General features: G+C 38.3%; 1 protein-coding gene across 50 annotated transcripts in view; it reads right to left on the bottom strand.

The window, feature by feature from the left end:
• Nucleotides 1-19,386, bottom strand: part of EPB41 (erythrocyte membrane protein band 4.1) — a 160,128-nt gene that overhangs the window by 63,701 nt on the left and 77,041 nt on the right. For 31 of the 50 annotated variants that reach the window (XM_072979574.2, XM_072979573.2, XM_078380139.1 and 28 more), the window contains 6 exons: nt 17,977-18,414; nt 12,308-12,541; nt 9,506-9,610; nt 4,582-4,624; nt 2,025-2,100; nt 528-746 (listed from right to left, as the gene is read on the bottom strand). In XM_072979574.2, the coding sequence (XP_072835675.2) occupies nt 528-746; nt 2,025-2,100; nt 4,582-4,624; nt 9,506-9,610; nt 12,308-12,361 (497 nt within the window). In that variant the 5' untranslated portion in view covers nt 12,362-12,541; nt 17,977-18,414. Of the gene's footprint in view, nt 1-527; nt 747-2,024; nt 2,101-4,581; nt 4,625-9,505; nt 9,611-12,307; nt 12,542-17,976; nt 18,437-19,386 lie in introns of those variants that run through there. The other 19 variants (XM_078380177.1, XM_020799702.3, XM_078380150.1 and 16 more) reach the window with 1 other exon arrangement.

The following is a 19,386-nucleotide window of genomic DNA, read 5'->3' as shown; positions in this document are numbered from 1 at the left end:
ACCAAGGTAGGAAATGTGTGATGCTCCAGTTATTGTTGAACTTCCATCCCCCCCCACCTATACTGTTCAAGGATTATGAGAATTGCTTTTCCATAACATCTGGAGAGCCACACGTTCCCCAGCCCTGTTTTAATAAAATGATCTATGATATAGAGGGAGATACACCATTATATGTGAAGGCAGCATATTATTTTCTGTATATCCCTTGAGGCTATTCTGATTTATTCAACAAACTTGCATTGTATCTGACTGTTCAACAGACTTATAAGTCATCAAACATGAATGGATAAATCAGCAAGGATACCTTTTTAGAAACTGTTTTTGCAAAGCTCAGGAGACAACTGCCTCCTGAAACCTGTGGTAATCCCAAAGGTAGTCACCATGCTCAGATTTTTATCTGCCATTGCTTACTAGGCAGTGGAGTTTTATACCTCCAATACAAATGACCATATTTTCCATTACACAGACCACTTCTATTAAGAATATACTATATTCTTTACTTTATCATTGACAAATATTACAGTCACCTGTATGTTTTGTGTAGTTCCATGACCTTGTCTTCCAGTTCCTTTGTCTGGTTTGGGGCTAACTTGAATTCAGTAACATAATCTGCACTATGTAGATCTGGATCATAGTCTCCAAGCTCAGACTGGATTGTGTAGGAACCAAGCAAAGCCAACGTAGCAAAAGAGCAAGGAAGCCGCCCACTGATTATGTCTTTTCTCAGCTGAAGACATAAGTAATACCTGTAGAGGACAGGGGGAAAAAAGCACAAAATAGGGACTTCAAAGGTCTAATGACAGAATAACTTTCTCCATAAACACCTGGAACTGCAATCAAGTCCCTTATTATTAAGAACAACCTCTCCATTAGCAGTTGTCTTAATTATACTTTCCTTTCACTGGAAACTGGTTTAGGACAAATGAACAGAGAACTTTGATTAGATTAACTATTGTTTCAATCATACTGTGATGAAATTGTAAATAATCTGGAATACTGTATCTTGATTATTTTTATGTAGCATAATTCTCACTTCTCTTTTTTTCTTTTATTATTTACCACCGAGGAACTGGTAGCTAAAAAAATAACTCTCTGACATAAAAAAGGGGCACAGAGCATGTATAGTGAGTACAAAGCTATGTCCAATAAAATGGAGAAAGGGATGTAGATGTGTCCACCTGTACAAATAGACACAGAGCCACCTGCTGCTCTGTGATTATGACTTGAGCACATTTTCCTCTATTCCTTGTGGAACAGCAATTACACTGTATGCCTCATATGCTAATATGTGAAGTAGCCAATACCAAAGATTCAAAAACATATGTGTCGCGTCCCCCTTGTTTATTTTCCCCAAACACAGGTCCACCCTCAGGATGCGTTGCCTCTTTTTACACTGCCACCAGTGGATCTAGTCCACAATATACCACCTATATCTCCCTGTGGGACAGCAATTATACTGATACCTCATATGCTAATATGTTAAGTAACCAATACCAAATATACAAAAACATATGTTCAGCATTTCAGGCATTAATAAAACAAAACAAAATAGTTAAAACTGAAGCCAGAATATGACAATAAAACCAAGGCATGCTTAAGAACTTGTGTGCACCCAACTAAACTTCTTCCTTTAAACTAAGGCAGACAACATACATCCCTACAGAACACCTTCAAAACATTTGGTAAAAGTTGATTTTAAAATCCCCATTTCTACCTCTGGAATCTCCTCACTTGGTAATGTTTTAAAAAAACTGAAAAGCCCTGTCTGGAAACATCTGTTTACACAGATGATCACTCAAAAAAAATCATAATCATACACTTTATAATCAGCTCCAGAATTTTCTCTGGGATTGATGTCACGCTGACTGGTGTGTAATAAACAATTTAAACATACTTGCATCTAAACAGGTATGTAACAAGTTCTCATTTGTCTATAGTTTCTTATTTATGATGTTGCACTTAAAGGTTGCTCTCATGACCCTTTCAAAAATACAAGTATCAATTGTTAGAAAGACATGACAAACCTCGTTATATCCTCTGTCAGTTGTGCTGGGTCCGGAGGATAAAACTTGACATTAAAAGTGAAATTCCATGAGCCTCCTGAAATTAAAAACAGATTTGTTGTGAGTCTTCATTTTACAGTATAAATGGGCCTGTAGCACCCTAGAAGTTGATGGACTGCAACTCCCATGATCCCTCTTCATTTGCTGTGCTATCTAGAATTGATGGGAAATTGAGACCACCAACGAGAAGATCACACCGATCCATCCCCACTGCTTTATACCACTGCTTTCAAGTATATGTTGTAAGAGGTACTGTGTTTCCCTGAAAATAAGACAAGGATAGTAAATTTTGCTCCAAAAACATGTTAGGGCTTATTTTGAGGGGATGTTTTTTTTTCATGTACAACCATCTACATTTATTCAAATACAGTCATGTCATCATCTTCTAGCTGCTGCACAATGGTGGAGGGTGGGCTTTCACTTAACTAGGGCTTATTTTTGGGGCAGGGCTTATATTACAAGCATCCTGAAAAATCCTACTGGAGTTTATTTTCAGGTTAGGTCTTATTTTTGGGAAAACATGGTATTAGGTAATTTAGGCTAGTGTCTATTGGCTTACTTGATTTCCTCCTCCTGGTCTGTGTTTTTCCCTCAATATAAAAACCACAAATTAAAAATAAAGACACAGGATTATGGCCCAACAAGATTTTGATTTATAGGAATACCAAAATTAAGACAAATAGTAACATATCCCAAATACTTTCCATCATGTAGCAGCTCAGATGTGTAGTTCTCAATTCATCTGCAGTCAGTGCTTGATATTTTTTATTGACACTATCCTAAAACCACCGCTTTCAGCAGCATGCATATCCATTGTGCCTCTCCATGCACATTTTGGTACAACCGAAACTTGATCACTTAATGTTTACATTTGTTATTAAATGCACTGAGATTAAAAATGTGGTCAAGGAAAATACCTCCTGTTAATATACTATTTTGGCCTTCTCATATAAGTAAAAATAGCTTTTTAAAAGATCCAAGTTCCATACACCTATAGTGCTGCAAAGAGATTTTTAATCTCCAGCAAGGTGGTATTCTATCAATGCTTTTATTTTTCAGTTTATAATATACAGCATGATTTTACACAACCAAAGGTTATATGCAAAAACTACAGATAAAATGCAAAAACAAAACGAAGATGTATTTATAGCATTTTTAGCTTATCTCATATAAAGTATGTGCCTAGACTGAGCATACTACGAAATCAAATGCTAGAATACTTCCCTTCTCCTTTCTTACAACTGACCTGTCTAGCCATTACTACTTCCTTTCCCCTATCTCTCTATTACAAAACAATGAACAGCATATTTGGTTGGCTGGGACAGAGATATCTGGCCCACATCTACCTCAGGCAACTAGTCCTACAGAGATTTCTTTTCACTGTCCTCAGCTCCTCCTTTGTTATCTTTGCTGTCTCTTCTTTCTGGAAGAGAAGACACTCCACAGACAAATGCCTAAGAAATAACAACTGGGACTTTAAGTCACCTCCTCTTTCTTTCTTTCTTTCTTTCTTTCTTTCTTTCTTTCTTTTGTTTGCTTGTGGGTTTTTAAAAGGACTTTTGCTAGTTTGTGCAGCTGTTAGGGAGACCTAGTCCAAGGGCAGAAAACACTGATCTGCAAAAGTTGACCAAGCCTGTTCTAGTGGAGGTCTCCAGAATGCCATATTTATTAAATTTAGAGGACTTGAAATGTTTTGACAGTGTTTTAATCCTTGGTTTTAATATTGAGAAATTATTTTTAATGGAGTTTTATAGTATTTTTAAAACTGTATCATTGCATGTTTTTAATTGTTGTGAACCACCATGGATACCCTACAGGGAGAAAAATGGCATATAAATAAAAATAAATAAATAAACATGAACCCAGCAACTTTGTCTTCTGAATAATTGGTATAAAAATCCACTTATACATCAGGAGTGGTAGCTTCCAGGGGTCCAAGGCTGAATATACCCAGTCCTCATCCTTGGGGAACCACATTACAGATGTTACGATTTCACAAAAAGTTTTTTTAATGGAAAGGTACCACTCATATCCTCTAATAATTATCCTAAAACATTTTTTAGAAAAATTAGACGAGTATAGGGGACTGAGGATTCTGCAACCCCAGGACATGGAAAAAAGGCATTTAAAAAAAAATAAACTTAATTTTGCAGTGTGTAGAGAAGATCAGCTCTGGAGGTACTGGGAAGGCATATTTGGGCTCTCCAAGAACCACAGGTGGCCCATGGTCACACTCTGCCCATCCCAACATACAGCAGTATGGTTATCCTTAAAATGAAATAATTCAATATTTTAAAGTGGTATTGAAGTTATTAATAGCAATGAATGGAAGAAATAGTTTTCCTAGGAACACAAAACACAGTACATGATAAACTTCAAAACAGAGAGATCACATGATGAGCTGATTTCTTCCACATTCCTTAAGTGAACTCTAGAGATTGAATGACAAAGCTATAAATATCTGCACTTTCAAACAGAAAAATAAAAACAGAACAACAAAAAAACTTGACCTACTTACCATGAACTTGTTTCTTTATTTCTTTGGCAGCATCCAGCCATGTCTGTAAGAAAATTGTACAAACTAGTTCTTAGAAAGTTTGAAAAGTGTTACAAAGAATGTTAAATGAAAATATGTGTCACTGCGTTAAACTGGAGTAATTACTGGATGCCAACTGGGTTATTTTAATCTGTAACAATGATATACAGAGGTAGCATGTGCACTCTTGTGTAAATAAACTCAAGTTACATCATACAACTAAATACAGTGGTGCCTCGCTTAATGGGTGCTCCGTTTAGCGACGAAATCGCTTAGCGACTACTTTTTCAGAGCGTTTTTGAGCTTTGTTTAGCGATGGTCCCTATGGGCGATTTTTGCTTAGCGATGGTTGGGACCATGCATCGCATAGCAATTAAATTTTGGGTCCCCTGTTTCGCTTAATGATGGTTTAAACAGCCTCATGTTTGCTGTTTTTAAAATGTTTTTCTGTTATTTATAAAGTTAAAGTTTACTGTTTAAAATGTTTGAAATCATAAAGTGCACTTAATAAACCCTTTGTTAACCAAATTTGACTTTGCTCTGACTCTTTTAATTTGTTGTTGTATTTTTTCCCCCACTGAGATGCACTGAATAGTTTTCAATGCATTTCAATTGGGGAACCGCGTTTCATTTAGCGATGTTTCCTATGGCGATTTTCGCTGAAGGATGGCAATTTGTTCCTATTGGAATGGATTATCCGGTTTTCAATGCATTTCAATGGGAAACCGCATTTTGCTTAGCGATGAAATCGCTTAGCAGCGATTTTTTCGGAACGAATTAACATTGCTAAGCGAGGCACCACTGTAAGTGAAATCAGGCTTTTTGAGCTTTAAGCTTAAGCTTTTATTTATTGCATTTTTTTGCTGTCTTTCACTTAAGAAAAAGCTATAAACTACAGTCAAATAATTTGACTTTAAAGGTATCTTTGCATTTCAAAGTACTGTACATCTTTTTGTTTTGAAACATGCCTTTGCCCAGGACCAATAATTATTGGGAGTACAATACAAAGGCCTTTCCTTCTGTGGTGTTAGGTGGGGCCGGGGGAACACTCTTCTGAAGTTGTTATTTCATTGGAAGGAAAGCCCCTATTGGCACCTATGAGAAAATTTCTCCCAAAGCAAATACAAATTAGAAAGGACTGGTTTTCATCAGGACCACAGCAAGGAAAAAACAATTAAATATTTCTTCTCTGCCCACTGAAATTCTAACAATTAAGAGTTTCCCAACAGCTGTAGTATTGCATTTGCTGCCATCCTAAGCGTATTTACTCAAAATGAAAATTCACTGATCATGTTTCAACAGGGCATTTTAGCATTTACATCTAGAACAGTATATATGGCTCCTCCAAGCAATAAGGCTGTTCAAATTAGAACCTAAAACTTGCAAATGTTATTTCAATTGCTGTCTTTGAAAACAGTTCAATTTTGTTTTCTCCACCTATAATGAGTTCACCTAATAAAATTTGAAAGAAGAAGAGATACAGACAGTATAATTTCTACTGAATTTTAAAATAAGTGCTACAGATTTCAGCTGAATTTTCTCTCATGTAAGAAAGTGCAAGATAAGAGATAAACTCCAAAGAAGAACTTTTCTGTGCATATCAGTCACACAAACCAATAGACTTGTACATTTTGATGGACTGTACTACAATCCTCAAATTCATTCTGCACAAAAGCAAGATATTGCTTTTGCATTTATTTGTTTGTTTGTTTGTTTTGCGCAATCATTTATCAAAGCTGTGTACAGGATACAAAATGAGGTTACCTGGTTTGTATTCATGTGACTTAAGCAGGATTTAGAAACCAGGTCTACTAAGGTGAAAGAATAGCCCACTTATCCCATTGAGCCTCTTAAGCTCATCTTTCTTAGCCTACACAACATTTTGCTCTACATGTTATTGGTCCAGCTATAGTTAGGTTTAATATTTATTTATTTATTTATTTATTATTTATTTATTTGATTTATTAACAACTTTAAGATGCCTACCAACAGCATTCTACTAGACTGATCTAGATCAGTGGTTCTTAACCTTTGTTACTCAGATGCTTTTGAACTGCAACTCCCAGAAACCCCAGTCAGGACAGCTGGTGGTGAAGGCTTCTGGGAGTTGCAGTCCAAAACTCCTGAGTAACCCAAGGTTAAGAACCAGTGATCTAGATCACTGGTTCCCACCATTAAGTAAACAAGGTGTTCTTGGACTGCAATGCCCAAAAACCCTGGCCAGAAGGTTTCTGGGAACTGCAGTGCAAGAAAACCTGTGTTACCTAACGTTGGGAACCACTGATCTAGAGCTACATAATCCATGCAGCTGGACACAAAAGGCCACCCACATTAACTGCCGTAGATCTTTAATTCTGCAAGTCAAGCAGTTTAAAAAAATACATATATGCTGACATTGCAAGTATAAGTTTTCCATAGTGAAAGGAACCATCCAAACACATCCTTATTGGCTGTGAATGCAATCATGTGTTCTCAGACCACATCCCATTTGACTTATCTGAAAGACAATGAGGAGACTGAACAAATAACAATGCTTTTATCCTGACATGTCACAAATTGGTGAGAAACAAATTTCATAGTGAAGCATGAAATTCTAAATAAACTTTTTGCTTAACTGATATTCAATTTAACATTTGCTTTGTGCTGGTGTGAGGGCGTCCCAGAAAGATCTGCTGTCAGGCCATCCCCATGTCTTCCACGCCAATAGTTCCCCACGGGATTTCTCTTGGAACACACTACTACTGGAATGAGGCCACACTAACACCTGTGGAGTTACCAATCCTGTCAGAATCCCCAAGAAAAAGGGAAAAGGAAAAGGGACCTGTCTAGAAGATTCAGAAGGCAGTGAACCTTTCAGAAAGGACTGAAAGCCAAGAAGGAGAGGCACAGTCCAAAGTATCTAGAAGAGAGGACGGTGGTCCAGAGGTTAGAAGGGGGAGACAAAAGGAAACGGAAAAGAAAAAAGAAGGTACCTGGATGGATGCACCAGAGTGAGCCCAACACAACCCACCCAAGGAAGTGATAGAGTCATCAACAACTCATAAGAATGTGACAAAACAAATAATGACTCAATGAAAAAGGCACATGTTAACAATGAAGATAAGAGTATATACTCTATGAACTACTTGGTAGCTCAGCTGTCTGGCTGCAGAACCAAAGGATGATAGTTCAATTTCCCACTGGAACAGGGGTCGGCTTAATGATCCATAGGGTCCCTTCCAGCTCTGCAGTTCTAAGAGAGGATTGTGTTTATTAAATATGATCAGAGTGTAGAAATCAACCTAAGATCCAGCAGTACATGGACATTTATACTTTTACCTCAACATTTATTTTGCAAATTCAGAAAACATGATACCCATTGACTCATTTATGCATATGCCTTGGGTCTCAGGCAAAATTTACTTCTACGCACCTAAGCAAATCCAACATGTTTTGCCAAGAAATCCTTTTAGAAAAATAAATGTTACATAAACTATCAATAACTTTTAAAATCCCCGCAAAATGATCATACATATGTTTTAATTGGTCCCTTCAGATGTATTCATCAAAAGGAAACTACAAGTGCTCTGTGTGCCTCACTCGCATCCCAAAGTATCTCCTTCCTTCTACTGTTTTCACTCAGTAATTAAATGCACACGGAGCAGCCATTTTTAAATCTATCTTCCCACAATGACCAAATAAAAAATTTCAAATAACATTAATTTCTGATGCACAGGCATAATGAGCGAAGAGCTTCCATTACAAAACTGCTCCTCAAAAGTGCATTTCATTAAACTAAAACAAACAAAAAAGGTGACATTATAAGAAGGGAAGTCAGAAATAACATTGAAATGTCATGCACAGTACTGATCTGTAAATGAAGCCTATAATAGTATACAGTTTTTCCAAACTAATACCTTCCATCAAAGAGACAATTTCTGCAAACTTTTAGCAATACTTAATCAGTTTAGAACCCTTCATGGATTGCTGCCTTGTCATGGCGAAGGGGCTTGAGTAATTCAGAGAAGCTTTGGGCTATGCCGTGCAGGGACACCAAGACGGACAGGTCATAGTGGAGAGTTCTACCTAAATGCGATACAACTGGAGGAGGAACTGGCAAGCCACTCCAGTATCTTTGCCAAGAATACCCCATGAACAGAAACAAAAGGCTAAAAGATATGATGCTGGAAGATGAGCCCCTCAGGACAGAAGGCGTCCAACATGCTACTGAGGAAGAGCAGAGGACACATACAAGTAGCTCCCATCACCTCCTGGCAAATAGAAGGGGAAGATATGGAGGCAGTGACAGATTTTATTTTCTTGGGCTCCATGATCACTGCAGATGGTGATAGCAGCCACAAAATTATAAGACGCCTGCTTCTTGGGACAAAAGCGATGGCAAACCTAGACAGCATCCTTTTCCAGTAGCGATGTATGGAGGTGAGAGCTGGACCATAAAGAAGGCTGACCGCCAAAGAACTGATGCTTTAGAATTGTGGTGCTGAAGAGGCTCTTGAGAGTCCCCTGGACTGCAAAGAGAACAAACCTATCCATTTTGAAGGAAATCAACCCTGAGTGCTCACTGGAAGGATAGATCCTGAAGCTGAGGCTCAAATACTTTGGCCATCTCATGAGAAGAGAAGACTCTCTGGAAAAGACCCTGATGTTGGGAAAATGTGAAGGCAAGAGGAGAAGGGGATGACAGAGGACGAGAGAGGACGAGAGAGGACGACAGAGGACGAGATGGCTGGACAATGTCACCGAAGCTACGAACATGAATCTGACCAAAATCCGGGAGGCAGTGGAAGACAGGAGGGCCTGGTGTGCTCTGGTCCATGAAGCCATGAAGAGTCATGACTTAACGATTAAACAACAACAACAACGCAGGCTTATTCTTAAAAAAAACTTTTTCCCCTTTTCTTTCTACCTTTGAGTTTGGAGTGTCCCATATGGCAAGTCCGAAGTAGTCTTCTTCCAAAAGATTGAGGTGATCACAAACTTTCTTTAGAAGATCCTGCCCTTTAGCATGTTTCTACAAACAAAAATACAGACAAACTGAATATACTTTGTTTCCAATCTACTTACAATTATTTTAAGAAATCTTGGCATTATAAAAGACAATTAATATCAATAATTTTTATACAGATATTTTCATCAGGATGATTCCCTTAAACGCTACAGGATTAAAGAGGACTCAGACTGCTCAGCAGAATCTTTCCAAATTGCTTGGTTTTACCTTGGCAAATACAGGTTCTTCAGACTATGTTTGCCATGATAAAGCAAATGACAGAGCACATGTTGGTGGGGAATACTTCCTACAAATCTCCCATTTACAAGCCTTAGTTCTAGACTGAGTTCCTGACAGAAAGAGCTGTAAAACTGACAGAATGATTTGGAGAAGATGCTTAAGCACTGCTAATTCTCTTACAATTATATGTATTTGATACACAAACTTTACTTATGAAATCAAAAAGTAATGGAAATCTAGTGTTAACTTCTTAATACATTTTGCCAGAAATATCCATTTATCTTTGTTTGATGAGACAGGAAATTAAAGCAAAGCGTGCTGCTTATATACCACCCCATAGTGCTTCAAGCACTCTCTGGGCGGTTTATAAGTTAATTATGCAGGCTACACATTGCCCCCCCCCCCAGTGAGCTGGGTACTCATTTTACCAACCTCGGAAGGATAGAAGGCTGAGTCAACCTTGAGCTGGCTACCTGGGATTGAACCCCAGGTCATGAGCACAGTTTTGGCTGCAGTACAGCAGTTTAACCACTGCGCCACGAGGCAAGTAATTAAGAAATACTTGGTGGTGAAGAATCAGTTCAGCGAACACAACCACCACCAAATGCATTATAACTTTTTTGGGATTTGCATTTTTTTTCAGATCTTTGTACACAGGGGTTGGTTAAAAGCCCAATCAACACTTTTCCTGGAAGCCTCAAACATATAAATCAGCATAGGAACACCCCATGAACCCTAGATGCATAAAAGAAGTCCTCCCTTTTACCTTCTTCTCTTTTGGCAAGACTTCCATACTTAAGCATTCCACCCTCCAAAAATGGCAACAAACAAAACAGCATGAAGAACTGATTTATACTGCAACAAAATTGATTATTCTGATTACAGCTGTTCATCGGGATTTCATCCTGGATCTTCTGATTAAAAATATTAGGAAATATACATGGTGAGCATGTGTTCTACCACTGACATATGGTTTCTTTGCAGATGAAAAACAAAAACTCTTACTATAATGGACCAAAACCAGTTCAGTGTTCTGCACACACAATAAGAATGTAAACATTTCTAAAACAGTACACCATATATGTGAAGTCAATGCAAAGCAAAGCAAAGCATGCTGCTTATATACCGCACCATAGTGCTTCAAGCATTCTCTGGGGGGTTTACAAGTTAATTATGCAGGCTACACATTGCCCCCCAGCAAGCTGGGTACTCATTTTACCAACCTCGGAAGGATAGAAGCACAGTTTTGGCTGTAGTACAGCAGTTTAACCACTGCGCCACAAGGCTCTCAATGCTATACTAATATTAGCTGATAGCTCCAATAATGTTGGAGACAGATTTGTGGTCCAATTTGTAAAAGATAAAGTAATGGAACTATATTGCTCAAGCATCAATGAAAACCCAGTGAGGATACATTTTCGCACCCAGATTCAACCACAGTAGTTGAGATGCAGAAAATAATTTGAGATAAGGAAAATGCTGAAAAAGCATGCTTACTATATTTTCAAGCATGGAAATGGAAATAAAGTTTTTATAACTCCACTTTAGCCTTTTATAATCTTACAGAAAATGATAGTGACCATCCTGAAATCAGACTGGCTAAGAATCTAAATACTGCTATTCTCAGTATTTTCTCTGCACTTCCATGTCTGTGCAGTTTATGCTAAAACTATGTTTACTGAAGGATACTGTATATTCTCCCACCGTTAATGTTAAATAGTGAGATTAGTATTTTAATAAGATCTAGAGAGGCAACAGAAACATGTTTTCAAATTAACATTTAATTTTGCCCTGGAAAACTCCACTGTATGCTTTTACTGCATCCTACCATATACAATGACTGTACAACAGAGGAAAAAAGCAGAAAACTGGCATGCCACAATGGTATAACAGCTTATATTTTCATCAGTAATAAATTTTCAATAGTTGGTTTGAAAAGGACAATAAGCACAGTAGTGCCTTGTACCTAGTATGATGGGTACCTGAAATACATTCGGTAGCTGAATAAATGGGAAAAAACAAGATAATACATATAAAGTATGTTGTTTCTGTCATTTGGGAAGTACAGTTCTAACATCTCTTGGAAGACTTCTTACATTAAGCACCCCAGAAAATTTTAAATATAGTCCTATCAATAAAGCTTAGCAGTAAATCTTAGTTCCTCCCCAAAGGACCCTTGGTGACAATAAAGCAGGAGGAGAAATTCTTCATGAGAAGTCAGGTATTCCTAGCCCAAAAGAGCATAGCTCTTTGGTCAATTTAGAGGACCATAACCTAAATATAGTGAGTGAAGTGATGGACAGTCTTAGATAGTAAGCCATGATTCTGTCACCGTATCCCAAGTTTGGGACAGTCCCATTCTACCTTCCTTCTCTATACCTATGTCAGGAAAAAAGAAGACAGAAGAATGGAAAGAAAAGATAACCACAGAAAGAGAACGTTTAGTTATACAGTATTAGGGAAAACACGTATTATACTTACATCTACAGAACACTCAAAAATTGTGTCATCCAGCAAAGTAATCTTGCAATGCATGCTGTTTCTTGGTCTTTTTACTGCTTTTTGACCACCTTTTACTTCTTTGTCTGTCTTTGCCCTGGAGCTTTCTTTTTTTTCCTCTGTGTTGGCACACTCCTCCACTTGCTCTTCTTCTTCCTTAGCTTCAAGGTCTCTATTCTCTGGATCTTGATCTTCTCTCCTATCTTCTTGAGCAGGCTTAAATCATAGGTTAACACATTTTAGTTCTTTATTTTAAAAAAGCAATGTATTCTTTTATAGCAATTAACAGTCAGGAGTACTAGATTTGTACAATATTTTGCACATTAATGGTTTTATGAAGTCTGAACATGAAATGGCTCATGGTATCAAGTACTTTTAATGAACAAGATTCTATACTGCTTGGAAATATCTAATTCATTTTATTTTAACAGTTGGAAGAATGAGGCTCAGAGTGATTCTTAGAATACACACACACACAGAGAGGCACAGGCACAGGCACACACACACACACACACACACACAGACATCCTGTGACCAAATTTTAAACCAAACATGGAACATCAGGATAAAAGCCTGAATCATCTACAGTTATGCCATTTTTTGAGTACAGAATGAAAACAAAGTCAGAAATAATATTAGTGCTATAACATTTGTCTAGGTTGTCAGCTTTCGCAAAAGTGCATGGAATAAGGTTGGCTGCGCAACCAACCAACTTCTCACAGTAGATTAAAACTCCACTCATTCGTCAAACTGGTAAAATACTATAAGTTCACTGCCTACTGTTTGATAATAATGGGTATTTTGTGAAGCTAAGAATGAGCGGAGGACAAGTACAAGTAGCCCCAGAGCTAATGAAGTGGTTGGGCCAAAGGTGAAAGGATGCTCAGCTGTGGACGTGCCAGGAAGTGAAAGGAAAGTCCGATACTGCAAAGAAAAATACTGCATAGGGACCTTGAATGTAAGATCTATGAACCTTGGGAAGCTGGATGTGGTCATACAGGAGATGGCAAGAATAAACATTGACATCCTTGGCATCAGTGAACTAAAATGGACGGAAAGGGGCAAATTCAATTCAGACGATTATCATATCTACTACTGTGAACACGAATCCTACAGAAGAAATGGAGTAGCCCTCATAGTCAACAAAAGAGTGGGAAAAGCTGTACCGGGATATAATCTCAAAAATGATAGAATAATTTCAATACAAATCCAAGGCAGAACATTCAACATCAGTCATCCAAATTTATGCACCAACCACCAATACTGAAGAGGCTGAAACTGATCAATTCTATGAAGACTTACAACACCTTCTAGAACTGACACCAAAGAAAGATGTTCTTCTCATTCTAGGGGATTGGAATGCTAAAGTAGGGAGTCAAGAGATAAAAGGAACAACAGGTAAGTTTAGACTTGGAGTTCAAAACGAAGCAGGGCAAAGGCTAATACAGTTTTGCCAAGAGAATAAGCTGGTCATCACACTCTTTTCCAACAACACAAGAGGTGACTTTACACATGGACATCACCAGATGGGCAATACCGAAATCAGATTGATTATATTCTCTGTAGCCAAACATGGAGAAGCTCTATACAGTCAGCAAAAACAAGACTTGGAGCTGATTGTGGCTCTGATCATTAGCTTCTTATAGCAAAACTCAATATTAAACTGAAGAAAGTAGGAAAAAACACTGGGCTAGTCGCTGCGGGCTAAACCGCAGAAGCCTGTGCTGCAGGGTCAGAAGACCAAGCAGATTGAATCCACACGACGGAGTGAGCGCCCGTCGCTTGTCCCAGCTCCCGCCTACCTAGCGGTTCGAAAGCATGCAAATGCAAGTAGATAAATAGGGACCACCTCGGTGGGAAGGTAACAGCATTCCATGTCTAAGTCGCACTGCCCACGTGACCATGGAAACTGTCTACAAACGCTGGCTCTATGGCTTGGAAACGGGGATGAGCACCGCCCCCTAGAGTCGAACACGACTGGACAAAAATTGTCAAGGGGAACCTTTACCTTTACCTTTAGTCAGGTATAATCTAAACCAAATCCCTTATGAATACACGGTGGAAGTGAAGAATAGATTTAAGGAATGTAATTAGGTGGACAGAGTCCCCGAAGAACCATAGCTGGAGGCTCGTAACATTGTACAGGAGGCAGCAACAAAAACCATCCCAAAGAAAAGGAAATGCAAGAAAGCAAAGTGGCCGTCCAATGAGGCCTTACAAATAGTAGAGAGGAGAAGGGAAAAATGCAAGGGAGATAGGGAAAGCTACAGAAAACTGAATGCAGACTTCCAAAGAATAGCAAGAATAGACAAGAGGGCCTTCTTAAATGAACAGTGCAAAGAAAAAGAGGAAAATAATAGAAAGGGGGGGGAAAAGAGATCTGTTCAAGAAAATTGTAGATGTTAAAGAAACATTTTGTGCAAAGATGGACATGATAAAGGACAAAAATGGTAGGGACCTAACAGAAGCAGAAGACATCAAGAAGAGGTGGCAAGAATACACAGAGGAATTATACCAGAAATATCTGGATGTCCCGGACAACGCAGACAATGTGGTTGCTGACCTTGCTAGACATCCTGGAGAGTGAAATCAAGTGGGCCTTAGAAAGCATGGCTAACAACAAGGCCAGTGGAGGTGATGGCATTCCAGTTGAACTATTAAAATTCTTAAAAGACAATGCTGCTAAAGTGCTACACTCAATATGCAGCAAGTTTGGAAAACTCAGCAGTGGCCAGAGGATTGGAAAAGATCAGTCTACATCCCAATCCTAAAGAAGGGCAGTGCCAAAGAATGCTCCAACTACCGTACAATTGCACTCAGTTCACACGCTAGCCTCCTTCAAGTCTTGATTTTCCTCTAACCACACATTATATGAGTTCCAGATTAAAGTAAAGACCACAGTTTGAATGGATTTTGCTAAGCCTGGGTTGGAGGCAATATTTAGTAATAGTTGCAAGGAGGGTAAAAGGATGAAACCGAAGACAGGAGGAAGTATGAAATTCCATAATACATGTTGAAATGCTGGATTTGAGATATCTGAAATGAAGCAGAGGATTAAAAAATTATTGAAAAAAGTATGAACAGAGGCAAGTCCAATCTTGCATTTCCCATAAGCATAATTTTTACACTACTGACCCTCTTATCTCTGCTCTGATTTGAATTAAAATGGTGGAGAAAAAAGGACTATATTATCAAAAACCTTCCAGTCTATAGCAGAAGAGTTTCATCTGGTAGATGCATGGAGAAGCATCACATAAAAGAAAAAGATTATACATTCTACTCAAATTCACATAAGACATGGTCTAGAATAGATGCATGCTGGATTCCAATAAACTGGATAAAAGTGACAAAGACCATAGATATACTACCAAGATGTGAATACATACTGATCATAGTCCAGTTATTTCACAACTGAATATACAAAACACAATATTGATTTGGAGAATGAACACCTACCAAAGCTCGTTTTCCTCTTTCAGACAGTTCCCATAAAGTGGTGCCCCGCATGACGACAATAATCCATTCCAGGAAAATCGCTGTTAAGCGAAATCGTCATCATGTGAAAAACATTTCCCCATTGGAATGCAGTGAAACCCATTTAATGTGTTCCAATGGGGAAATTACCTTGTCGTCCAGCGAACATTGCCATAGGGGAAGCCATTTTCCAAGCGCCGATCAGCTGTTAAAATGGCTGCCCTGCGAAGCATGAGTCCGGAAAACACAGGGCAGCCATTTTAGGAACCCGATGATCAGCTGTAAAGATTGTCGTCTTGCGAATAACCGGTCTGCGAAGCACGGACCTAATTGACCAGCGGAATTCCCCCTTGGGAATGACTGTTTTGCGAATCGCTATAGCGATTGCAAAAAGTCACTGTCCTGTGGATTCATCGTATAGTAGGGTCGTCACCTAGCGAGGTACCACTGTATTATTAAAACAAGATTTTTTAAAAGAACTGAATAAGATAATGACCAAGTTTGTTTGGGATGGGAAAAAAACAGGAATAAAACTTAAGGCTCTTCAGGACAATAAACAAAGAGAAGGGCTTGGCCTACCAGATTGGATGAATTATTACAGAGCAGTGGCTCTGTCCTGGGTGAGGGAATGGATTATTCTGCAAAATTGGAGACTTTTAAAAATTGAGGGGTATGATTTAAGACTGGGCTGGCATGCCTACCTATGGTACCAAGATGATAATCAATGCAAAACATTTAATTTACATTTGATCAGGAGAGCTGTATTATGGGTCTGGAAGACAGTTAAGGTACAACATTACAGAAAGATACCATTATGGGTAGTTCTATTAGAAGCGTTCTCTGATCCCGCAAGAACACCTCAAGGGACAAATGGGAGATATGCCAAGATATTAGATAGTGATTTTAATCTAGAAAACAAAGATGAACTGGCAGAACAAGGTATTATTTTAGACTGCTGGTCGATAAACTTGTTGAAACCAAGATATGTAAAAGATAAAGCTATAGGTTTTCAGAAAGATAAAATACCTTTGGATAAGGGGTTGCTGGATTCAGATGAAAAATTGATTAAAGGTTTATATAATACGTATTTTAATGGAGCAAAAAATGGAAGATGAAATTGTGAAGAATTGCATGGTAAAGTGGGTTCAAAATACAGGACATAACACGGAATTAAGTGCCTGGTCACAAATTTGGGACAAACTATTAAAATGACTAAATCTATAAATCTAAAACAAAATATATGCAAAATGCTTTCTAGATGGTATGTAACACCAGAGAAATTAACAAAATTGTATAAAAATGTTTTTAATAAGTGCTGGAAATGTGAAAAGAATGTAGGGAGCTTCTATCATATGTGGTGGACGTGCAATAAGGCCAAGGACTTTTGGGAAATGATTCATGAAGAGAGAAAATTTTAGGGGTTAAAATTGCTTTGACACCAGAAAGCTTCTTATTGCAGTGGTCTCCAACCTTGGGCCTCCAGATGTTCTTGGACTTCAACTCCCAGAAATCCTGGCCAGCAGAGGTGGTGGTGAAGGCTTCTGGGAGTTGCAGTTCAAGAACATCTGGAGGCCCAAGGTTGGGGATCACTGTCTTATTGAATATATTACCAGCTACACTCGAAAAAAGCAAGACTTGCTTGACCGTACACCTCATAATGGCAGCTAGAATTGTATATGCAAGCGGAAGACGACAAAGGTGCCGACAAAGAAGGAATTTATTGAGAAGATTTTGGAACTAGCAGAAATTGATATTTTGACAGATACACTAAATGACTGGATAATAATAAATGGGAACCTCTTTATACCTAGATGAAATACACTGATTTAAGTAGAACTGATTAGATTAATATTATGCTAGAGAGTATAAGACAAGATGAAACGAATGGAATATATTGTAATAAATCACTCTGGTTGCAACGGATAGAAAAGTAGAAAAAATACAATGAAAATATTTATTTAAAAATGAATTAAAATGGTGAAAGTGTTATCTATTAAAATATCTATAATAAAATCCCACAGCACAGTATCATGGCTGCAGTTTCACTTAACTTACCTGTGAATACCTGCACAAATAACACAGATACACAGATATAAACATATGTACATACACAGATCTGGGCAAAAATCTTCTTAATTTGTTAAGCAAATAAGAAAACTAGCTTGTGTCATATTTACCTGTGTTTCTGCGCTGCTAAGTGAATGAAGATCTAAAGATGGATCAGTCTTGAGTTCGGGTTCAGGAGCTGCTATTGGAGCTTTCAGCAGAATCTCTTCATTGAGATCAATACCTATATCTACTTCTTTCTGCTCCCCTTCACCATGTTCCTTTGTTTCTGCCTCGTTACCTTCTTCCTCGGAGACCTGAGATTTGGGTCTCTTGAGGAATGATGAAAACAGGCGTGACAGGCCCCGACTTTCAGATGTACGCTCTTTGTTCTTGCTCTGATCCTCTCGTGTAGGTGTGTCACCATTGGACGCTTTTTGCTTCTTCTTTGATTGATTATCGCCCTCAGGTACTTTCTCCAAGGAAGGTTCCTGTGTTCCCTTTTGTGCAGCTACCTCCTCTTCTTTTGATGGAGGCTGCTTTGGGGTTTCAGCCTCTGCTGTTAAACCCTTTTCAGTCGTCATGATGTTTCTGTTTGCAGAAATCAAGAAATAGTACATGAGCACAAAACTACTTCAAGTCAACCCTAACACCACAAAGGTGACACTGATTCCTCATCAGGTGCTTCCTGTGACAGCTATGCTTTAAGCAGCAGCAGCTATCTTATTTTTACATGTTTACATTACATGCAAGTGTATATGTTTACAATAGAAGTCTAGATGCCATCTTTAGTAAGTGGGATCAAAGAAAGTAGTACAAAGGCAAAAATACTAGTTCTGCTGACAAGGAGCTAAATGTAATTTCTTTTATCCTTCATGTCAGTACATCATCACAGATGTTGTATTACAAGACATTTGTTCATAACATTATTTACAAGTTCCATTTTAGCACAAAAGCAGGTCCCCAGGGAATTATCACTTTAATCTCTGAAACCCTATAATATAACCAAATCAATAACATGGAACAGTATGCCAGTATTATAACTAGGCTAACCATTCAGCAGATGTTGATATTATGTTTTTTCTGCCAAATGCTCAATATCTTAGAAGTACAAAAGTGCGCAAGTATCAGACATTCACCCACACCCAACTTTATTTTATTTATTTATTTAAAATATTTTATCCCACTTTTCGCCTTAAAAAGAACCCAAGGTAGCCAAAAGAACCCAAAGCAGCCACACCACATTGTACCTCCCCTAAAACACAACACAGAATATAAGTCTATAGTATTCACATGCTTCTTTAAACACAAACATACACATGTGCATGCATACACACAGAGGTGATTGTTTTATTCAGAAAAACAATAAAGAATGTATGGAAGCAGCCTCCACTGGACCTATTACCCCATGCACCCTTGCAAGTCCAAGAGAATTCTTGTGACTCACAAAGCTGCATTGGAGCAAACTGCAGAGGATGAAGTGGCGCAGAAAGGGAGTGGAGGTAAGAGGACCGTTTTACCTCCTGCCACTTGACAGCTCC

Source organism: Pogona vitticeps, chromosome 9 (genome assembly GCF_051106095.1).
Source record: "Pogona vitticeps strain Pit_001003342236 chromosome 9, PviZW2.1, whole genome shotgun sequence".
NCBI classification, from domain to species: domain Eukaryota; kingdom Metazoa; phylum Chordata; class Lepidosauria; order Squamata; family Agamidae; genus Pogona; species Pogona vitticeps.
The sequence above is the reverse complement of the archived record's forward strand: the minus strand, read 5'-3'. Positions and strand labels throughout refer to the sequence as shown.